At 49.3% G+C, this 21,478-nt stretch overlaps 3 protein-coding genes across 8 annotated transcripts; 2 read left to right on the top strand and 1 right to left on the bottom strand.

Annotated features, from left to right (window-relative positions):
• Positions 1 to 5: 5 nt before the first annotated feature.
• LOC117650349 (serine/threonine-protein kinase RIO1) lies at positions 6 to 3,067 on the top strand. Its single transcript, XM_034393715.1, has 10 exons — positions 6 to 160; positions 378 to 640; positions 773 to 995; positions 1,104 to 1,352; positions 1,434 to 1,620; positions 1,724 to 1,842; positions 1,942 to 2,045; positions 2,139 to 2,347; positions 2,433 to 2,687; positions 2,782 to 3,067. The coding sequence occupies exons 1-10, from the start codon at positions 120 to 122 to the stop codon at positions 2,878 to 2,880; spliced, it is 1,749 nt and encodes a 582-aa protein (XP_034249606.1). The 5' UTR covers positions 6 to 119; the 3' UTR covers positions 2,881 to 3,067.
• Positions 3,068 to 4,427: 1,360 nt separating this feature from the next.
• On the top strand, positions 4,428 to 13,472 carry LOC117650583 (serine/threonine-protein kinase SBK1). 5 transcript variants are annotated; one of them, XR_004588051.1, is made up of 7 exons: positions 4,428 to 4,706; positions 7,734 to 7,811; positions 10,272 to 10,601; positions 10,956 to 11,170; positions 11,374 to 11,687; positions 11,851 to 12,963; positions 13,077 to 13,472. XR_004588051.1 is itself a non-coding variant. In XM_034394113.1 (7 exons), exons 2-7 carry the CDS (start codon positions 7,743 to 7,745, stop codon positions 12,770 to 12,772), a joined length of 1,740 nt encoding a protein of 579 aa, XP_034250004.1. In that variant the 5' UTR covers positions 4,430 to 4,706; positions 7,734 to 7,742; the 3' UTR covers positions 12,773 to 13,472. The 5 variants fall into 5 exon arrangements, 2 of the variants coding, with proteins under 2 accessions (XP_034250003.1, XP_034250004.1); XR_004588049.1 differs by having other exon boundaries at positions 13,051 to 13,472; XR_004588050.1 differs by having other exon boundaries at positions 11,851 to 12,989.
• Positions 13,473 to 13,638: 166 nt separating this feature from the next.
• On the bottom strand, positions 13,639 to 21,362 carry LOC117650582 (xylosyltransferase oxt). 2 transcript variants are annotated; one of them, XM_034394109.1, is made up of 17 exons: positions 21,172 to 21,362; positions 20,413 to 20,818; positions 20,172 to 20,328; positions 19,944 to 20,086; positions 19,679 to 19,839; positions 19,395 to 19,594; positions 19,134 to 19,308; positions 18,882 to 19,007; positions 18,630 to 18,806; positions 18,438 to 18,543; positions 18,136 to 18,338; positions 17,929 to 18,054; positions 17,610 to 17,819; positions 17,365 to 17,519; positions 17,037 to 17,210; positions 16,755 to 16,931; positions 13,639 to 16,572 (listed from the first exon to the last, which is right to left on the bottom strand). In XM_034394109.1, exons 1-17 carry the CDS (start codon positions 21,355 to 21,357, stop codon positions 16,566 to 16,568), a joined length of 2,889 nt encoding a protein of 962 aa, XP_034250000.1. In that variant the 5' UTR covers positions 21,358 to 21,362; the 3' UTR covers positions 13,639 to 16,565. The 2 variants fall into 2 exon arrangements, with proteins under 2 accessions (XP_034250000.1, XP_034250002.1); XM_034394111.1 differs by having other exon boundaries at positions 21,260 to 21,354.
• Between the last annotated feature and the right edge of the window lie 116 nt (positions 21,363 to 21,478).

Here is a 21,478-nt window from a genome sequence, read left to right as displayed (position 1 = left end):
CCTTGCGTGCGGATAACGGAAATTAGTAAACTAGCAGACGACTTGGCGACATTTGAAGTACCGCGTGGTGCCTTGTTTGCCCACGGAACAGTGTTCTTGAGGGATTTTGACAGTTCGTCATGGATCACGGCCAATTTAGCGATGCTGAAAGTGACGAAGGGTAAGTAGTTAAATCCTGTTTGGTCAGAGAACAATCCTTCTCTTGATATCCCGTTCATTGACTGTTTCTGTCGTGTGACTCTTTCCTATGTGTTTTCAAAGGTTAAATTAATTGCGTTCCCTCAATTACTGATTTTAGAATTATGCTTCTCTTCTCAAAGTAAACAAAATATTGTACACTCAAAAATTTAATAGCAATGTTTCTGTTGATTCACCAGGGTAACTCCTCCCATCCTGTCATTAAAGGCGGACAAGCAGCTGCAGACTCGGACTGAAGAGACGGCACAGCATCTGTCGACTCTTTCTCTTAAAAGCAGCAATGTGGAACCACAAATTAATGGATTAAGTTCTGAAAACCCTGCTGTTACGAATGAAGTGGTGCAAACTGATCTGTACTCAGAGGAAGAGGAATTTGAAGATCCAGAGGAATATGACGATGATGATGATGATGACGATCTTTACGATTGGGGGTCTGGTCAAGGTATGATTGATGCTATTGCCAATTTATTCTCTATGTGTTTCCTCAGTTATTTGTTTGATTCGCTTTTTCAGTATTCATAGTAGGCGCTCACACTGGTTCACTAATCCCGTAAACTTTTCTTCCCTCCATCAGCTGCTTATGGTGTCAGCAGTGGTGTGAAGCAGTCACACCTAAATCATCAGTCTCATCTAAATCAACAGTCTCAGTCAAAGCGAGTTTCTGATTTCCAACCGCAAGAAAAGCTTTTTAAACGTTTTCTGAATAAAATAAATGTTGAAAAGTATGAAGGCCCATCTCTTCCAAATCATGCTGCCAACAAACTTATCGAAAATACTAGAAAGGCAGATGCAGGGAGGTAGGTTTCTGTTGTTTTGCCTCATAGCAACAAAAACCAGTTTTGATCATTGTTTTATTAGGAATACGGACAGATTTAAATACTTATTCTGTATTTTATATATTTCAGAATAAGAACCAAAGATAAGCAAGATCGAGCTACAGCAGAGCAAGTTATGGATCCAAGAACCCGCATGATATTATTTAAACTACTCAACCGTGGAATTGTGCTTGAAATTAATGGGTGCATATCAACAGGAAAAGAGGCAAATGTTTACCATGCTACTGGTAAAGATGGGAAGAATCTTGCAATAAAAATTTATAAAACATCTATTCTTGTATTCAAAGATCGTGATAAATATGTCAGTGGGGAATTTAGGTAAAATGTATTACTATTAAATTTTGTCCCTCCTTTGCTTGTTGCATTTCCAATATCACACTAATGATGAACTTGCTGCAGGTTTCGCAACGGGTATTGCCGAAGCAACCCTCGTAAGATGGTGAGAACTTGGGCTGAGAAAGAGATGAGGAACTTAGTGCGAATGCATACAGCTAATCTTCCTGTACCGGAACCCATATTACTTCGGGGTCATGTCTTGGTGATGGATTTCATTGGGCATGAGGGATGGGCAGCTCCCAAACTGAAGGTTGTTAATTGTTTAAATATTTTTAACTTTAATTTATTTTTTATTTATTTTTTTAATGTCATGTCTGTACTTATTTTAACATAGATTCATTGTGTTTTTGCAGGATGCAGAACTATCTAACTCCAGGGCATGTAAACTTTATCGAGATTGTGTTGTTATGATGTGGACAATGTTTAACAAGTGTCGCTTGGTTCATGCTGATCTCAGTGAATTTAATTTACTGTAAGAATAAATTCATCGTTGATTCTCTCATGTATTGGTTTAAATATTTGCTGAATGAGATTCTACAATTAAAGCATCTCTAACATTTCTGTTGCCCAGGTACCATGAAGGCATGGTATATGTCATTGATGTGTCCCAATCAGTTGAGCATGACCACCCTCGTGCTGCAGATTTTCTTAGAAAAGATTGCTCAAATATTACTGGTATGTGGAACTGCTGCAACTACAGTGTTAGTTGTATTATTTGATACTTTTTGAGGCAAAGGGAATTAACTTTATTATCTTACTATGTTTCAGACTTTTTCAAGAAACAAGGAGTTGCGACCATGTTAGTGAAAGAGCTATTTGATTTTATCACTGACCCCACGGTGACTGAAGCAAACATGGAGGCATATCTAGACAGAGTTTCAGCTCAGGCTGCAGAAAGAGGAGATGAGTTGACAGCAGAAGAACAAGTAAAGGAAGAAGTTTTCAAGAACGTATACATTCCTCGTAGACTTGAAGAAGTAAGACAATGTAAATTTGGTAAAGGCCCTACCTGCTGTGTGTTTCTTTCCTAAACTAATTGTGTTTTATAAATTTTCTGTCTAGGTAGCTCATGTTGAACGTGATATACTTCAAGCTAAGGAGGGTAAAGGCGACAATTTAGTCTACAAAACCATAGTTGGTTTGACAGACAACCTCAGTGCTGCACAGAAACCATCAATATTGGTCAATGGCAAGGAAGGTGAGGAAGGTTCTAGTGATGAGTCTGGGAGCGATGAAGATGATAATGAAGGCGAAGAAAGAGTTTCAAAATTCAAAAATGAAGCCAGGCCTAGAAATGAATCTCCAGAAAGTAAAAAGGTACTAACTGCAGGGACAATGAACTATTCTAAAAGAAAAGAATCACCAATATCTAAACATGTTTGTAATTTATTTTTCCAATTTATATTTCAAGGCAAGGCAAAAGGCAGCAAAAGAAAAGCAAGCTGAAGCAAGGAAAACTAAAATCAAGAAACACATCAAGAAGAGGAAAGAAAAAGCCAACAAGAAGTGAACCCCTCCAAAATGTGATAATAAGTTTACAATAATAACAATATGGTAATAATCTAAAGTAAATTTAGAGTGCAGTGTGATTTTATGACGGTAACAAAACATTTCATTTCCTGTAGTCTCCCCTACTTGCTGGCTGGGTTGAGTAGTTAAATTATATATACATCAATAAATGAATTTCAGAGGATGGATTGGAATTTAATTTTAAACAGCCTTTGTTTGCAAGTACTGGTTCTGTCAACGCCACAAAGCACTTGCTCCTCGGGGGCCATCTCCGGAAATGAGAGTACAATCTAAGAAGAACCTTGGGTGGGCCTGGCCTGGGGCATTGGCTTTTCCGCTCTGCACCTCGTGGTCACCGGTTCGCGCCGACCCAGACCCGGCCCGACCCAGGCGGCAGAATAATAGAGAATGCAGCGGAGCTGTGGCCGCTCACCGCGCAGCGCGCAGCCCCAGGACGAGGAGAACATAGGCGGCCGCCCCGCTCCACTCCGCGCCCTGACCACCGGGGAAGAGGGAAGAGCCAAATATAGAGCAAAGGCACTGCGGCCGGGGAGGGAGGGGGCTGGCGGCGGGGGGCGGGCCGGGGCATTGTAAATTTGCCCGGCTGGGGCTGGGAGGGCTGGGTCCGTGGAAGGGACAGGGGGCAAGGCACTGCCACGTCCCCGAGACCGCCTGCCTAATGAGTGTTCCAGTCAACGTACCCGTCAAGGCAGTGCCAGACGACGCAATCCGTCTGCCCGGCCGGAAGTCAAAGGCACCCCCCGCCTCCCTCTCACCCCATCCCCCTCCCCTTGGGGCCAATGAGCGAGAATGAGTTGCTCGTCAAGGCGGGGCCGGCGGGGCTAGCGGTGGCATTAAGGCAACGAAGGCCCTGGGCCCGTACCTGTGCCCAGGCGGGCCTAGGCGGGCCAGGCCGAGCCCCCACCGCGCGGACTGCGGACGAGGAGGACCTGGCAAGCGGGCTCTGACGGCGAGCCGCTGGGGATGCTGCCGAGGACCGCGTGGTGCCGCCGTGGTGATGCCGTCCTCGTCTGCCTCGCGAGGGAGGGGGGCGGCACAGGGCGCCGCCGCGAGCGTGGCCCCCGGGAAGGGGGCGGAGGGGGCTAGGGGCGTGGTGGGGCTGGCAGGGGCAGGGCGACACGGCTACAGCTTGGCTAGTCGCTGAGCAGGCCGCAGCCTCGTCCCGACGCCCCGGTCCCGGTTCGGCTCGGCGTCGACACCGCACCACCGCCGCCAACCTCGCGTCTGGGGATCCCGGCCCCCGTGCAACTCGTGCAGCTCGCGTCGCAGTCCTCCAAGTGCATCCTGCAGCCCCCGAAGCCCTGCTGCCCCGTGCAGACGCTCCGCCGGACTCTGAGCCCTGCTGCCGCGTGCAGCTCCCGGCGCCGCGGAGGGCTTGGACAGTGCTCGCAGCCTAGCCGCCGCCAAGCTTGGCACTAGCGCCCTCCCATGCAGCTGGCTGGCGCCCCGCCGCGCCCCGCGCTACACCCCGCCGCCGGCCACCGGCCGCACGGGCCACCAGGGAGGGCTCGCCGTCGCGGACCCGCCGCACCCGCTGCACCCGCTGCACCCACCCTGCGGCCGTGGTCAACATGAAGAGTGACCCCTGACCGCGTCCTGTGGCCCTGGCTGGCCTCGCCGCCGGCCGGGCTGCCCCGCGCAGCGCGCATCGCGCAGAATCCCATATTCCTGTGATAGCACCAAGACTGCCCCTTTGTATTCCACGTCTGTGATAGCGGACGAAGACAGTTAGTGTGAGAGTGTTTTTGTAGCTCAACGTGAAGTGGAGAGCCCCGCGCTCCCCGGACGCCCCATCCACGTGAAACGGTGAGTGGGACCCTCAGTTGGTTCGCCAGCTAACATGCGTTTTCGCGAATGTTTACCCCCGCAAGTTTGACCAAGTTGGGGCAAGTTTCACCGACAGAGGCGCCGCCGGCCCCGCCCCCGCTCGGCACTCAGTGGCGCTGACGCTGCTGCACTGCTCTGGACAGGCGGCAGGCGACGCGACAGGTGTGCAGCGCGTTGATTATTTACCCCGACGGGTAAAAGTGGAGGTGAGACTGGCGCCAGACAACGCTAGCCTAACCGTGAGGGGCGCGTCCCGTCCCGAGCGGGCGTTGTGCAGAGATTCGACCGATCGGCCAAAAAAAATGCATCACGTCGCCACATGGCCGCTGTGCTTCCAGTGCACGCTAGACGCTGCCCGTGTAACACACCGTGCACGTGCACGCCCTCGGGGCAGATCCCCACTGGTTGCGCTAGCGTCCAGTAGGTCCATATACTCGCCAAAAGCGGCATGTTCTTTGAGAGGCCTGCAAAGCTTCCGAAGGGCTTTCGTTGTTCTTGGTCTCCTTCTCGCCTATCCCTGATCTACCAGTAAGCGGGCAGAGGGCCCCTCTCACAGGGCACAGCTCGCGGCAAGGTTGCCAAGGCCGACTCGATAGCGGCCGCCGTATAATCTGCCTGACTTAAAGCTTGGATGAAAGCGGACGAGAGCGCGCGCCTGCCTTGCCAGCCTTGCCTGCCTGCGGCCCTTTCCAGCGGTGCGTCAACAAGCTCGCTCATGAGCATGATGTGCTGCAGCGCAGCACCTGCCACCCGTCCGGAGCAGTGGAGCAGCAGCGGAGCAGCAGCGGAGCAGCAGTGGAGCAGCAGCGGAGCCCCCGAGGGTGATGCGGTACGCAGGCCTGTGACGCTCACGGACGCTCACAGAGAAGCTCCTTTTCCTCATCCGTCCTTTCACTACAGCACACCGATCTGTCTATTTTGTTCCCCCACTCCCGCGTCTTTTGTCTCTCTCTTTTATCTTCCTGGCCACGCTGTGATCGCTGGTGTATGTGTGTGTGTGTGTGGGGGGGGGGGGGCTCTTGCTGTGTGTGACTTGGCGCGAAAGCGTGAAGCTGCGAACCCAACCCGTGTCATTATGCCATCGTCCCCTTTAGCTCTTTTTCGCCATGCCAGTAAACGAAAAAAAAGGGGGGAAATCGATTCATGCTATGAATTTTTGTTAGCTTTAATCATGTTCGTCGCATGGCTGTCCCAACAGTATTGATCGTGTTCGGCGGCTGACGAGCATTCACACACATTCACTGCAACATGGTGTCATTTCTCTCTCTCTCTCTCTCTCTCTCTCTCTCTCTCTCTCTCTCTCTCTCTCTCTCTCTCTCTCTCTCTCTCTCTCTCTCTCTCTCTCTCTCTCTCTTTTCCCGTTTGTTTTCTTGTGCGGCACCGTCCCTACCCCGGGGCGCCTGTCTGTGGCATGTATGTACCCAGTACCCCCAGGGTCCCAGGGGTTGGAATGAATGGGTGGAGTCATGGGTGCGGGAGAGGAGAGGCCATCCTCCTTTCGCTTCAGCTTACGTCACCAGGACTGCTAGACCGCTGCCAACCCGCGCGCCTCATTTCAAATGGCCACGCCGGAGCACAACAGCAACAGTTCGCGCGTGGCGCCGCGGCGCTCGAAGCGGCGGGCGCAGGGCGCACAGTGGGCCACCTTTGGCGGCCATCGTCGAGGCCACCCTCACCCTCGGCTGACATGGCTCCGGGCGCGTTTTGATTTTGAGCCCCGATGCTCCGATAGAGCTCCGCGGCCCGCGCCTTTTACTGTCATCATGCCCCGGCCTCGGCCAGGCAGACAGAGATACAGACAGGTACTGATTCCTCAATTCGAGCACCAGGTCTGAGGGCTTCTCCGAAACTTGTTGCTCCAATAAAGGCCCAGAACTCAGAACCGGTTCCGTTGAATGGAACCCCCTTTGATGCCTGTTGATTGCAAGGCTTCCGCGAAGTCCACTGGTGGCCTTCTGGCCCGGTGGCTTGCGGTCTACTCACGGAGGGTCGGTTTGAACGCCGATCCACACCGATCACTGCGCGTCGGTTGCGCGTTTACTTATAATTGGCTCCGTGTTTACATCCGTCCGTCCGTCCGCCCGCCCGCACTGCCCCGCGAGACTCGAAATGCCACCACCTCGTGCTGACGCGTGCTAGGCCAGTGCGAGGCTCCCCGGGCCGCCCCGCCTCGGAATCCCTCAACGCGGACCTATTAGAGCCCTCCCTCCCTCCGGGCGCCGTGCCGCAGTGCCGCGCGGAGGCAGTCGAGTCGCGACGCCAACAAGTGCCTCTCGGAGCAGCTCGGGGCGAGCCCCGCCTCGACACCATGCGCCGCGCCGTGCCGCGCCTCGCCGCGCCTTTGCCTGCACTTCGCGTCTAGTCGCGTCGTTCAGAACGAACGTTGCGATGGTGGTTGGCTGCCGGCCAAGGGGGCATAGGGGGCCGATAGGGGCTGTACCGGGCTGTACGGCACTAGGCATTCCCCTGGCCGGCCGCCTGTCTGCCTGACTGGCCGACTGGCCGCCGGCCCAGTGGCGGATCCAGAGTCGGCCCTAGGGGGGGGGGCAAAGTAGCACTTTTTGCCTACTTACAGGGGCAAATCAGTGCTTTTTGCCTTCCTTTCAGGCGGCTATCTAGGGGTCAAGGGGGGGGGGGCAATTGTCCTTTTGCCGCCCCCCCCCCCTGGATCCGCGCTTGCGCCGGCCCGCCGGCTGGCTGGCCGGCTGGCTGGCCGGCTGGCTGGCCGGCTGGCTGGCCGACTGGCAGACACAATGTCTCCTCAGCCTCGCCGCTGGCGGCCCGTGAAATATGCCAGGCTGTTTGGCGGTTTTGGTTTCCCTGCAGCCTGACTAGAGCCCCCACGAAGCCACCACAATTACAGTTTACAGCCAGTCGCCAGACAATTTGAACTTGAGTCGGAACTACGGGGGAAGCGAAGCGGCAACTAGACATGCGGGGTCTGGACGCAGAGCAAGTGTGGGTTGGACGCAGTTCGCTGTTTGATTTCCCTTTGTCTCTTTCCAGGTGCGGGAGATGGGGAGTTCCGGTAAAAAGGCGATCGGCGGCAGCATCCACCGTATCCGTGAATTCGAGTTGGAGAAGGTAAGCACGCTCCGACCAACTTTCCCAAACGCTCGGCTCATTCGGTGGACGACGCGTCGCGTTCTCCGAAAATGACAGCGATGCAATGACATTGGCCTGAGTGGCATGGCGTCCGCCTGCGGCGCGTCGCTGCCTTTTTGTTGTTCGAGGGGCCAACTGTGAGGGGCAAAACGACACGAACAACCTGAACGTGCACGGCGCACGCGGAGAACGGGGAGGGGGAGGGGGAGAGAGCGCGCAGAGCAGCGCAGAGCAACGCAGAGCAACGCGCAGAGCAACGCGCAGAGCAATGCAGAACCTTTCCGCTTGTCGGCGCTTCGGTCCGACCGGCCAGCATCAGACTGATTCCGCACAGCGTTTCGTCACTCGGTCTCTCTCGCGCCCCTCGAGTGTGAGAGAGAAACAAGGGCGACGACAGCGGTGCCGTGCGGAATCAGTCGGCTGTGCGCGTTGTGCGTTAGCAGCGGTGCGGCGCGCTACACTGTATGTAAAGAAACGGCAGTAAACACTCGCAACACTGCGGCCAGGCGGGAGGTTCCATGGCCATACTTTGACCTTGCAAGTAGACAAAGAGTTCTACAGAGAGAGAGAGGAGAGAGAGGAGAAAAGAGAGAGAGAGAGAGAGAGAGAGAGAGAGAGAGAGAGAGAGAGAGAGAGAGAGAGAGAGAGAGTGTGCAGGTGGGACAGCGGACTGTGCGTGGTCCATGTCCGGAGTCAGGGCGCCTGTCAGCCGCCGGGTAGGCAACGCGCGGAGCCGCGCGCACGCGTGTGTCGCCGCGGCCTACCTCGCAGGCGCTCTTTCGTCCCGCCCCGCCGTCTCGCCGTCTCGCCCCGGTCATCTTGACTGACTTGACTTCAGAGGCTAGACCACAAATGATCGCACTCGTGTAGGTTCGAGAGAGACAGAGCGACGAATCGCTGTGCGCGATCAGCGCGATCAGCTCGAACAGGTCCCGAGACAGGCTGGCGGCGTGCCGACGTCTCCCATCCTGGTGCGTTCGTCAGTCAGGACAGGGGCATTTCTCCAGCCCAAGAGCATTTCTTCAGGCAAAAGCGTTTCTCTAGGTCAAGAGCATTTCTTCGGGCTAGAAAGAGGGCAAGAAGCATTAAGCATTTCTTAATACTAGCTACTAGCATTTCTTCGGGTGAAGAGCATTTTCTTCAGAGCATTTATTTCGGGGGTGGGGTACGGAGACACTAAATTTTGGCTAGCCCGACCCTAACCTAACCTAACCTAACCTATCCTAACCTAACCTAACCACACGTGACGGTCTGTCCCGTTGTGCAAAGCCGGTCCCGAAACGGCATGCGATCATTTGCGGTCCCGCCTCTCAAGCCCAAGTTGGGACTCTAGTTGGGACGACGGAGCGCCTGTGAGGTAGGCCGTGGCGAGACACGCGTGCGCTCGCCTCCGCGTGCTGCCTAGCTGCATTACCATTACCATTAAGGGCCAGACCACACATGATCGTATGCCATTTCGGGCCCGACACATGCCCGCCTGCACTGCGAAACGAGACATGGCGCCATGCCTCCTTGAACTTGAACCGCACACTGCGGATGGGCCTCCACTGTCTCAATCTAACCGCGTCCACAGTCTCGCATGAGCCGAACGCCATTACAGAAGCAGACATTTTTGTCGGAGTAAACGACTCTCTGCGGTCTTGCAAAGTCAACCCCGTGCAACATTGAGGCGCCCGATCGATTTGGTGACGATTGTAAATCGAACCACTTGAAAAAAGAAAGCCTTATGGTCCGGAGCGGTCAATAACGGACAAGGCGGCCAAGCGGCTGCAACCCAGCCGGCCGGTGCGAGACTCTGCTACCGTCTCTGCGGCGATGGCTTGTGGCACCCCAAATTGCCGCGCCGTCTTCATCATGGCGGTCGGTGCCACGGCATGGGCACGGCCAGCGGTGCCGCCAGCCACTCGTGTTGGAGCCTAACGAGGGACGGGCAGGCCGGCAGGCAGGCAGGCCGCCGCCCCGCTGCGTTTGGCGGTCTGGCCTGGGATTTTGAATGAGTGGTGACGCGTGACGCGCGGCGTCCGTGCGGGCTTTCCAATGGCCGGCAGGCCGGCAGGCAGGCATCGCCGTGCTCACGGCTCGCCCTCCACACCGCGTTTGTTCGCGACCACGGCGTTGGTGACGTCCATCGCGCCTACGTCGGCGTGCCGTCGGCGTGTGGCGGCGGCCCATGTGGCGGTGCCAACACGACGCCCTCCCCTGCCCCCACCCCTCCCCGCCCGCCTCCCCGCCCCGCCGCGCGCCGGGACGGCCGGGCCGGGACCACCCGCCGGCCGCGTGCACCCCGCCGGCGACACCCCTCTCCCCCGCCCCTGCCCAAATTAAAAGAGTGGAAAAAATGAGACTCTGAGCGAGAAGGCAGCTGCGCGCGTATACTGCTCAAGACTGGCTCATCGGCCACCTCCTCATCCCCTGGCGTCCGCGGTCCGCGTGTTGCAGGTGAACCTGGCCGAGGAGTTCGACATCCTGCAGATCGTCGGCGAAGGATGGTTCGGCAAGATCCTGCTGGCCGAGCACCGGGCCACGGGCCGCGAGGCCGTGCTCAAGGCCCTGCCCAAGCCCTACACCGCGCTCAAGGACTTCTACCGCGAGTTCCACTACTCGCTGCACCTGGGCGCGCACCGGTCCATCATCACCACGCAGGACGTGGCCTTCGAGACGGCCGGCTTCTACGTGTTCACGCAGGAGTACGCGCCCCTCGGCGACCTCACCGCCAACGTCTCCGATAACGGCATCGGCGACCTGCACTCCAAGCGCGTCGCCAAGCAGGTCAGTCTGGCCCTGGCCTGGCCGGCCCGCAGGGGAGGCACTCCCTCCGAGGGGGAGCAGAACCTAACTCAACGAAAGCCACTGAGAGCGATATTGCGCCTCACGAGGTGGGCGGGCTAGTGGGCACGGCGCACGAGAGCCAGCGGCGTAAATACAGCCATCGAGTATCAATTAATCAATGCCGCTAGGGAAGCCAGCCTCGGACGGCAGCCCGGCCAGCCCGGCCAGCCCCCGGAGACAAAGGCGATGGGAAGCCGAAGCCACCCTCAATAATGCAGCGAACGCCGAGGGCAGGGCGAGGCCCCGGCGGGGAAGGTGAGGCTTTGCACTTTGTATACGACTGACGTGTTGTAGGTCGCCTCGGCGCTGGAGCACCTGCACTCGCGGGACCTGGTGCACCGCGACGTCAAGCTGGACAACGTGCTGGTGCTGCGGTCCGACTTCTCGCGCGTCAAGCTGTGCGACTTCGGCGAGACGCGGCGGGCCGGCACACTGGTGACGCGGCGCCACGAGTGGCTGCCCTACTCGCCGCCCGAGGTGCTGCTCACCGACACCGACCAGACGTACAAGTGAGTTCGCATCGCGGCACGCATTGGGCCGCCAGCAGACTGAGAGCCGTTTCCGTCGCTCTGTCTCTGTCGTACTCGTGGAGCGTCGCGTATCGATGCGAGACAAAGAGCGATGAAGGCGACTCTCGGAGCCGCCCCTTGATCGAAGCGAAGCGCCCGAACCTAACCTTCACCTCTGCCTTCCCGGCCTTGCCTGCCTCCAGAGCCGAGACGTCCCACGACGTGTGGCAGTTCGCCGTGGTGGTGTTCGTGTGCCTGACGGGGTGCTTGCCGTGGCAGAAGGCCGCCCCGGACGACCCCCGGTACGCGCGCTACGTGTCCTGGCGCGCCGCCGCCTCCATGCCCTTCCTGCCGGCGTCGCGACGCCCCAAGCTGTGGCGGCTCATCTCGGCGCGCGCCCAGCGCATGCTCAGGAACTTCCTGGAGCCGCGCGCCGACCGCCGGCCGGCCAGCCTCGGCGAGCTGCAGCGGTACCTGGACGACCGCTGGGTGGCCAAGGGCAGCGGCGACAAGAAGGGTGAGTCCGCCAGTCCGCCGACCAAGCCGCCTCTGGAGACTTCGTCGCTCTCTCTCTCTTTCTGAGCGTCTCTCGTGCCCTATGTGCTCTATGCGTTCGAGAGAGACAGAGCGACGAATGAATCAGAGTCCGCTGATACGAGTCGTTTTCTTCCCTCGGACAGAGGAGGGCGTTGAGGACGACGGCCTCTGCCCGTCCATGTATTCCTTCCACTCGTCCGTGGAAGAGAAGAACAAGCTGCTGGCCACGCTGTCCGAGTGCGGCATCGAGACCACGGTGGACCGCGGTGCAAAGAAGGACCGCATCCACCAGTGGGTGCAATCCTCCGTCATCGCCGAGGACGACGAGGAGGGCGAGTCCGAGGACGGCGACCTCGAGGGCGAGAGCTGGGAGGAGGAGGAGTCCCAGCCCCGGCCCAGGCCGCGCACGGGGAGGGTGGGTGTTGGCCGCGTTCGGCCCTGGTTCGGACGCGCCGTCCTGCAGCCGCTGGAGTATTCGCGGAGCACGGCTCACTCTGTTCTGTCTCTGTCTCTCTCTGTCCGCAGGGCCAGGGTGACGTGGAGCAGGCGACCACGTCATCGGCGTCATCGGCTGGCCCGGTGGCGCAGCCACAGCCTCCCCCCCGCAGCGCGGCCAGCGGCACGTCCAGGGTGTCCTCGGTGTCCTTCGCGGACAGCCAGCCGGGGCCCGGCCCGCAGCGGCCCACTGCCGCCACCCGCTCCAACGGCACCCCCAAGTCCGGCCCTTCCAGATCCGGCACCCATTCCTCCGGCCGGACGGCCAACGCCAACCCCAAAGACAGCCCCTACTCGAGCGGCAGGGTGCCCAACGGCGTGGCCAAGCCGTCCAACGGCAACCCCAAGGATGACCCGTACGCCGCGGCCACGGCGGCCACGGCGCGGACGCCCAACGGACTGCCCAGCGGCAGCGGCAAGGGCCGCACCGCGCCCGCCGGCAGGGCGACCAACGGCAAGATGGTGAACGGCAGGACGGCGAGGGAGCCGCAGCCCCAGCCACCGCCACAACAGCAGCAACAGCCGCACACCGCTTCCGGCGAGTCAGGCAGCAGGTCCGGCAGTCACTAGCCCCAACAGTCCTACAGTACTCTTTGGTACTACTGTACCGTACTGTAGGACTCCACTGACTCCACGACCGGCGGCCGGCGCGGCGGTCTGCAGCCGCTTCCACGGGCTGATGTGCTGACGAGCTGAGGAGCTCCACTTCGGCAAGCGGCAAGGCCCGGCCATCCTGACAGGGCGGCGGCGCCTTGCTCACAGTCAGTGCGAAAAAAAACAATCTGTGGTATTTTTTTAAAATTCAATTTTGCGAACGCGTCTTTGAATCCAACTAATGTTTCTTGCAGCTCACCCCTCCCCCTTTCACTTTCAGTCCCCTCATCAAGTCATGGCCAGGGATGGATGTTTGCCGTCTGCAGTCGGCGAAGAGCATTGCTTGGCGGGAGTGCATTCTCATTCTCACGGAAAGAACGGGGTTTTGAAACATGCTGTAACTTCTAAATATGATGACCACTTCGTGGCTGAAATTTTCTTTTTTACTGAAAGAAAAAGCTAATTAAAAGAATGATTCTTTTCATGACGATGACTATCTAGTGTCAATATTCTCCAAATCAAGACTGCTCTCATTTTGAATGGAACATAGTGTATAAAAAGTGTAAACAGGATGTCTGTTCCGTATAAGATATTTAATACATTAAGCAATTCGGTAAGTTAATATTGTGTAATCGCTTCGTTGTTTGAAAATAGAGAATGATGTTCAACATTGTGATCTTGGAAATGCCTTCTTTCAAAGTACCCTGCATAACTGGGTCTTGCTCTAGAACATACGTAGAGTAGAGCATAACACTGAACAGGTGAGCGACTTACCTTCGCTCGCATCTGTGGGCTGAAGGCACGCTGGGGACTGAAGGGATGCAGGCAACAATGAAATAAAATTAACATTACAAATAATAATACTTTATTTTAACAACATTGATCTTAAACATGGAGTCAAATTTACACAACATACACTTGCATTTGATATGTTCACAACTACATATAATGGACATTAATTGGTCCAATTCAGTAAAAATTACTCATATAACAACCTCCAATATGAAAGACATTGCGTGAGGAAGATACAAGAAGAGATAACAGAAAAGAAGTAAGACTTTTCTGCAAGTCAAGTTACTAATTTCCATTTTTATGAAAATTAAGGAATAAATATTTAAGATGTCTGAGAGCGATGAAGTGAAGTGCATTGCGTATTAACAAGTGATGATTTGTAACTATTTAACAAAGAGGGAAGAGGCGAACTTTAGTCAAACACACGACAGATTAGAGAAAGAAAGAAATTTACACTCAACACTCATAAACCACTGTAATAAGATACATTTAAAAAGGAAGAAAGTAAGGCTTTATGTAAAAATTTCATAAACACATGTGTACAGCACAAAAATATTATTTTCTTTCAAGAAAGCTCAATGCTCCAGTCATCATGTAAATAAAGATAAGACATAGAAACAAAATAGCTCTTCAAAACAAGTATAGTTTATTCTGTATGTGGTGGGAGCAGAAACTATCTCATGCAGAAACTCTGTCATTCTTATACGCAGTCTGTCACATAGGACAGAGGCATGTACAGAGGAGCTGCATACAGAAGATTAACTAACAGCATTTTTGCCCCAACTGGAACACTTCTGTAAGTTACTTCATACTTACTGACAAAATCAAAGCATGTAAACAATTTTACTTCAGTCTTGACCCGATACGGTATAGTTTGTTATTCTAATCTTTCGAACATCAAGAAAATGTATCACAAGCTGGCTGGCAGGAGGTAAAATTGTTGCAATAATTGTAGATTTCCAACCCTGCCGAACAATTCTTATGCAAATGTGATATCTCCTGATGACAAATTATGGCAACCCCATATTCATCTGGATTAATACTGCAGGCTCAAGCTATGAAAATTATTGATAGGCTGATATATGTTCCACAATAGATAAAACACACAGTGCAATGGCACTCACTGGAAAACATTACAAAACCTCAATGCACCTTAACTCTTCAAAAATGACTGAATGAGAGAATAGACTGGCATTCACAGGGATATGTTCAACTATTGACCAAACAAAGCTTGGAAAACAGTCAGTTGTAGTTCCACTATATTAATTGATTACAAATAAATACAACATTCATATCAAACAAGAATCAAAATTTCAAAATATTTTAAATATAAATAGATGTATTGACATAATCGATATGTATTAAATTACACAAGTTATTGCTTTGATCAAAAGAGAGACAATGGTCCACAGTCTCTATTGCAACAAGCTACAAAGGTAAAATCTTACAGCAGTCATATATGTATAGCCAAACCAGTCACTTTACCATGCAAGACTGAAATTACCATCACAAATGCCCCTGTTTTTTGTGAGTTAGGTAGGAGCAGACTAGAGATAATGTATTCTTATATGGTCACATAGAAAAAAAAATCAGTTCAAATACTGTATATATAAAACATTAGATAGAAAAAGAGGAAAGACCTTCAGTTAAAAAATCAATTATGTAATATGAGTCTAGCCACTAGCTTAAACCTATTGCAAGGCACAACAAGACCGCTCTGAGGGCAATTTGTAGTGCCAAATCTTATTTAGTGCCGGCTTCGTGAACACTAGCATCACATGAACAATAAACATTGATATGTTCTTAATAATAAGGTAATTTCACAGTGCAACAACAAAACTTCGTAAAAATAAAATCACTGACATAATGTTTACAAAATCTGTTGTCAGGTTGCACACAAGTCATCTAAGCTAAATTTACAATTGAGAAATAAGTACAATTGTGTACTTATGAAATGCCATGTAGAATCACCAAACAAATTAATCAGTTGAAGAAGTGATCGTACATTCTATTAGTCACTTTAAATCTCACTTCCAATCACATAAAAATGCTAATACCAAAACAAACAGATACAGCATAAGTCTCACCCAGATGGCACAAAGCAAATTGTAAAATATGGCAAATTATTTTATCACAATATAATTTCAGTTTATGAAAGGAATTGACTAAGATTGTTTCCCCCAATCAATCTATTAGTAATGCAACAGACCACTAGGAAATATGCAAAAAGAACAAAATCGTAAAGTGCTTTTACATAGAAAAACATTTAAAAGTACATGACAAAAGGAAGTGCAAATATTCAATCAAGGGGAACATGATTCATGATAACAAGGAAGCAGTGACATGATCAGAGGGGAGGCCAGGGGAGTCAGACCCCCCCCCTTTTTTTCAAAAAAAAAAAAAACAACTTTTTGTTACACTAAACAGTTGCCTGGAAAGAAGGCAAATTGCAACACATTCCACAGGAATGTAAGCAAAAAGCATGGCTCGATCCCCCCCTTTCCTCAACAATTTCTGTACACAGAACTTCCAAGTAAGGAATACTAATTACTGAAAAGACATGGTTTCACAGAATAGTGTTCAAATAGACAGAAGACACAAGAAGCAAAAGAGTCCATATTTCATTAAAGATCTAAGAAATTAAGAGTTGATTTCATTTGAAGGATTAAGAAGAAAAATCTGGGAGAATAGTTTGTATAACAACAGTCAGAGTCAAAATACCATTTCAAACTTTTAAAATGCAGACATTAAGGTCCACTGTAAAGCTAGGACAAAGTAATAAATCAAAAACATGGATGCAGATCTACACCTGTGTTTTCAGTAGATACAATATTCAATGGTTGTAAATACAGTATATTCAGAATTAAAAAGATTGGGAAGAACAAAAATTAAAATTGGAACTGTCAAGTTGTAATATGGATGAACTGTTTATGATGAGATGAGGTTTAACATCAACTCAACAAAACAGTTCTTCGTGTCACCACCTGAGGAGAAACCAAAAAAGAAAGCATATTAATTGAAACTGAGTGTAACTTCATTAATTCAATGGAGAAAGAAAGCATTATTTGATATGTGAAATAACAGCACTTCTGACAACACCACACTAAGGCATTTGCTTTCTTATAGCACTGGGCACTTGTCATATACTCAATGCTCTCTTACAAACCTCTTTAAACCTCCAGTATTGAAATCCATCTCCATTATTTTTGATTTTGGATCTGGTGTGAAAGAGCTCCACATTGTTGCCACACAGGGTTCAAGGCCCCAGTTAGAAGCACAAGACGATGCCTGAAGCTTCGCATAAGATGACGTTGAAACACAAGTGTCAACAACTGAATAAAATCTGAAGCAAAATTTTGAAAACACGAATCAGGGTTGAAGGACAAAACAACATTGCATCAGCATTGCATTGGAGACACTCAATTATTTTTTGAATCAATGTGCACACCTTTGGGTTAGTCCATCTATCCACTGCAGCAAGTCTTGCCCAAAGCGACGTGCATTAGCAAGTGCCTTCCTTTCTGCGGCTAGCCGAGAAGTCACTGTGGAACCAAGAAGTGGATCCCATTCCCCAGCAAGGTGAGCATGCTTGTATGGGGCACCTGGACCACTATGGACAAAACTGAAATCAAGTAAAAATTGCAATTCATTATGATAAAATGGATTGATAATATTAGTCATTAAAGAGTGCCAGGGTGGGCCGGCTTATCCCAGATCTCTAATTCAAGCAAATTGTACAAAAAATAAAATCAAGATTCTAATCTATAAATACTTACCCTGTCTGCTGTTGAGTAATTGGCACACCTGACATTATTTCAAGAGGAGACACAAGGAACTGAACTCTTGCCCAAACTGTGCCATTCCTCACCAACCGTACATCCCAAACTCCAGGTAACAATGGAGATTGAAGAGATGGTTTGACATAGCCGACCTGATGATAGAAATAAGATAATTCATGCTAGATTAAAGATAAGAACACAATAAGAGAGAATCATGATAGAGAATGAAAAGACACACATACCAGATGCCCATATTCAATATGCATTTCAGAAACTTCAGCCAGCTGGCCAGTAGGGTCTATCCACAGAAATGTCATGTTATTACTTATGGCTCCCGTTGCATTGGATTCCAAAGTGGCAACTAAGACAGGGTCAGAAAATGGGCCCAACACTCGCAGAAAGTTGCGAGACATCTGCTCTTTCATATCATACTCAGAGCTTATCAACAAGGACTGAAAACAAGCACAAGTACCATTTAAGTAACATAAATGCTGTGAATAGAGAGAAAGGTTTTGAGTTTTGAAAATAAAAATTTAAAGTTAGAAAATTAAAGCTAGGTACCTTTAAACGAATTGTAACTTGGTTTTTCCTTATTATATTAAATTGTGATATTGGGGACACCCATGTCTCCAGCTCTAAAATTTCCTGAGTTGAACTTTGAGTGGCTTCAAATCTGACTAAAGATCCCTGGAAATTGGACACAGCATTAATAATAAACAGAACAACTTACAGGAACAAAATATGGTATGTAGGCACAATTTTTCTTACTTTGTATGAATCATTGTGAAAGTATGAAGTAACTTCTAAAACCTTGAGGACTTTCAGAGAGCAGCTACTGTCCCCATTCTCCACTTTGTGAGAAGCATGTCGAGCCAAACTGGCAGAAACGGTCAATAACCCATCATCTGCTTGTGGGCTCAAATCCAGGTAATTATAAACACTCTGCCAGTAACTCAACTTGCTCTGAAGATCTAAAAAAAAAAAAAAGGCAAAAGTCAAGACAGTGGATAATTGGTCTTATGACTATTATGAAGCATTTGGTAACAAAAATGAATACTTGAGACACTTACTGCTAGGGGTGGCACCATACAACCATTCCTCCACTTTATCAATAACAAGCTGGCTAATAGTTGGATCAAACTTCCTTGCAAAATAGAGCTGTCGTTGCTCAGTGCTCTGAATAAGAAAATATGTAGGAAAATTACAGACTTAAGAAAACACATGGTTTCACAGAGGTTTTTGTATATAAATTGCTTGCTCACCTGTAGACGGCTCCAGTCATCAACCTTAAATACATTCGGACTACAACCACACCAATCAACAACATGTTGATACTGGCACTTACAACCGAGACGACGTTTCCAGTTAGTGACATGAAGATTGTTGTCAACATAGGTGTCACAGAACTTAGAGTTCCGTAAAATTGTGTGAAAAAAGGACTGAAAATAGATACATTATCAATAACAGCACAGCTCAAAGAAACAAAATCTGGCATCCAAAAGAGAAAATTGTACCTCAGCAGGCAAGAGTGTGCGTTTAAAAACAGTAAGAAGACCTTCCACAAGGTCATCCTGTTCTGAAGAAGTCACAAATGCCACAAACGTACGAGACAGAGCCACCCAGTCACTACCTCCATCAATCTAAAAAATAAAAGAGTCAAAGATAAATGTTAAGATAAAATATTAGAAGATTTGGATTACAAAAGATCTAGATGATTTCTTTAAATTAAAAAAATAAAAATAAACAGCAATACGTTTTGAACGTACTTGTATTCCCCACGGCAGTTGCCGATTTCCGATTCTCCACATATGTGCTTCACATTCAACGAATGATTTGTCAAGCCCCTGTTTTTGAATGAATCTCTGAGCCTCCCGGCCATGGGACTTGACAAAATTATATTGCTTGTTGGCAGTAAGAAATTTTACCAATTGAGTATTAGACCTACATATTAAAAATGCAATTGTGATTACGAGGAAGGAGTTTAGTAAAGAAAGACAATAGTCATACAAGAATTAACTGTTACTTACTTGATAGGGAAATCAGATTCACTCAAATTAATTACAAAGTCCCATTTCCAATCAGTTGAAAGCAAATAAGTCATTGATGACAGCAACATCTGAAGAAGAGAGGCACCTCCCCATATTGTGGCATAGCGTTTTCTGGCCAGTTTCACATTTGGAAATTGTGTCTCCAAAACCAGTAGTTCTCGGAAAAGGTAGTCTTGACGCTAAACAGCACACAAGTATAAATAAGATACATGCACAATAAATTTACAAGAAAGAGAACCATTAAAACTTCAGCAGCCTCTTACAGCATCAACATGAATGTAGAAAAAATGGTCTTGATGATAAAGTGTTTTAAACAATCTTCTGACTTGGCGAACCCCTCTTCCATTCAGAGTCAAGAGATATGCCACTCTTGCAGAAGGTTCATTTCTTAGTGGGCTTGCGCTTGGTACTTGAGGGGTAAACTCTGAAGTAAATGACATTGTTTTAATTATTTTCTGTCTGTATGACTAGGGCATTTGTTACATTTCACTTAACAATATGAAACAATGAACTCTTAGGAATACTTACTCGGAATACCTGTTTGATACACATTAATTGTGTAATACCCTCCACATGCTTTGCGAGGATCAGCCGGACATTTCATATTACATGAGGAATCAGGCAAACGAGAACTTGATTCAGGTCTGTTATTGCCACAGAAACACTCCACCCTTAAAAAATATAACACAAGCGGAATGGTAAGTTTTAAAAGGAGTAAGATATACAGGGATATAAAGCACAAATTACAAGACTTACGAATATTGAACACCAGCATAAGGAAAACCAGATTGCAGACATATGTTTATACAATGTTCTGGAGAATTTGTGGTTTTCAATGTAACAGAATATCCATTTAATCTTCTTAGGTTCTTTTCATCCTTGAAACAACCTAAAGATTTACCAGGTGTGATGCCTAAACAAGTTGGAACCAGAATGTAAAAACAAATATTGCAATTTGTACTACAAAAATGTTGCAAGAGTTTCCTTAGCAAGTTACCTTTTGTCAAAGGACAAGACATTTTCAGAGTTTTGGGATACAAACTGGAATCATTTATAAGGCACGTTGTGTTGGCGATTTCTTGCTTGCAAAGCTGAGTTTTAGCACGATGAATGGCAGAAACTGCCTCTTTGTTTGATATTTCACAAAGCGGTATAAAATCTAACTCTTCCAGTCTGAGCACTGTCTTGTTCACTGAACTGACTCCTGTCCGTGTCACAGATGCACTAGGCACATTTGCACTTTTCGTTACGCTTGAACCAGCTTGACGATTTGATGTCTTGTCAGGCGGCACTTTGTGACGATTGAAAAGGGCATTCATGGGTATGTCTTCATCATCTAAGGCAAGATAGTTTTCTTTAAATCTTCTGGACGATGCAGCTCCATTTGGATCTTCATTGAATGCCTATAACAGAAGTTCAAAACAGATAATTAACAGGCAATAAAAGCTTGAAAAAAATAAAAAATAAAAAAACAACATAGTAAGGTATATATCAGGCCGTGATCAATGAACTATTCCATAGAGAAAATGAATGAATAAAAGAGTTTTATTATCAAACAAACAAACAAAAACAACCAACTATGCTTAAAGAAAATTATCATGCGACCCGTTTAATAATAATCATTCTCAGATAGCTGAAATTTTGAAACTAATGCAACGATACCTGAATTTTTAATTAAATTTTGTGCTTCTACAGAAAAGGTGTCAAAGACAAAAATTTAAAATTGTTGTTAAACGAAAGAAATGGCTGCACGCACCTCCACATTTAAGCGTCTTTTCCCTGACACATCACGAGGTTCCGATATTGTCCCTACATTATCGGAATCCAGGGAGAAAAAGACATACGCTAAAAGCACCTGAACACACATAATCCCCAGGCCACATATTAAATATTTGCGATATCTTCGAATCCATCTACTGTCGGGTACTTTAACCGGAGCCATTTTTAGTCTGCTAGATCCGCGAGCGACTTGGAGTAACGAGAACAACATCAGCGACAAAACATAACACATGCTCAAAACTACGTATTATGTGCCAAAGCAGTAATGAGATGAAAGAAATCTT

The sequence above is a fragment of the Thrips palmi genome, unplaced genomic scaffold, assembly GCF_012932325.1.
Source record: "Thrips palmi isolate BJ-2018 unplaced genomic scaffold, TpBJ-2018v1 HiC_scaffold_5, whole genome shotgun sequence".
Taxonomy (NCBI): domain Eukaryota; kingdom Metazoa; phylum Arthropoda; class Insecta; order Thysanoptera; family Thripidae; genus Thrips; species Thrips palmi.
The sequence above is the reverse complement of the archived record's forward strand: the minus strand, read 5'-3'. Positions and strand labels throughout refer to the sequence as shown.

Coding starts and splice junctions, on each gene's coding strand:
- LOC117650582 (XM_034394109.1), bottom strand. CDS start 21,357: ATGGCTCCGGTTAAAGTACCCGACAGTAGATGGATTCGAAGATATCGC. Junction 20,819..21,171: donor AAAGACGCTTAAATGTGGAG/GTGCGTGCAGCC, acceptor CTTCTGTTATAG/GCATTCAATGAAGATCCAAA. Junction 18,055..18,135: donor TTCACAATGATTCATACAAA/GTAAGAAAAATT, acceptor TCCAATTTCCAG/GGATCTTTAGTCAGATTTGA.
- LOC117650583 (XM_034394112.1), top strand. CDS start 7,743: ATGGGGAGTTCCGGTAAAAAGGCGATCGGCGGCAGCATCCACCGTATC. Junction 7,812..10,271: donor GTGAATTCGAGTTGGAGAAG/GTAAGCACGCTC, acceptor CGCGTGTTGCAG/GTGAACCTGGCCGAGGAGTT. Junction 10,602..10,955: donor CCAAGCGCGTCGCCAAGCAG/GTCAGTCTGGCC, acceptor GACGTGTTGTAG/GTCGCCTCGGCGCTGGAGCA.
- LOC117650349 (XM_034393715.1), top strand. CDS start 120: ATGGATCACGGCCAATTTAGCGATGCTGAAAGTGACGAAGG. Junction 996..1,103: donor AGAAAGGCAGATGCAGGGAG/GTAGGTTTCTGT, acceptor TATATATTTCAG/AATAAGAACCAAAGATAAGC. Junction 1,621..1,723: donor GGGCAGCTCCCAAACTGAAG/GTTGTTAATTGT, acceptor GTGTTTTTGCAG/GATGCAGAACTATCTAACTC.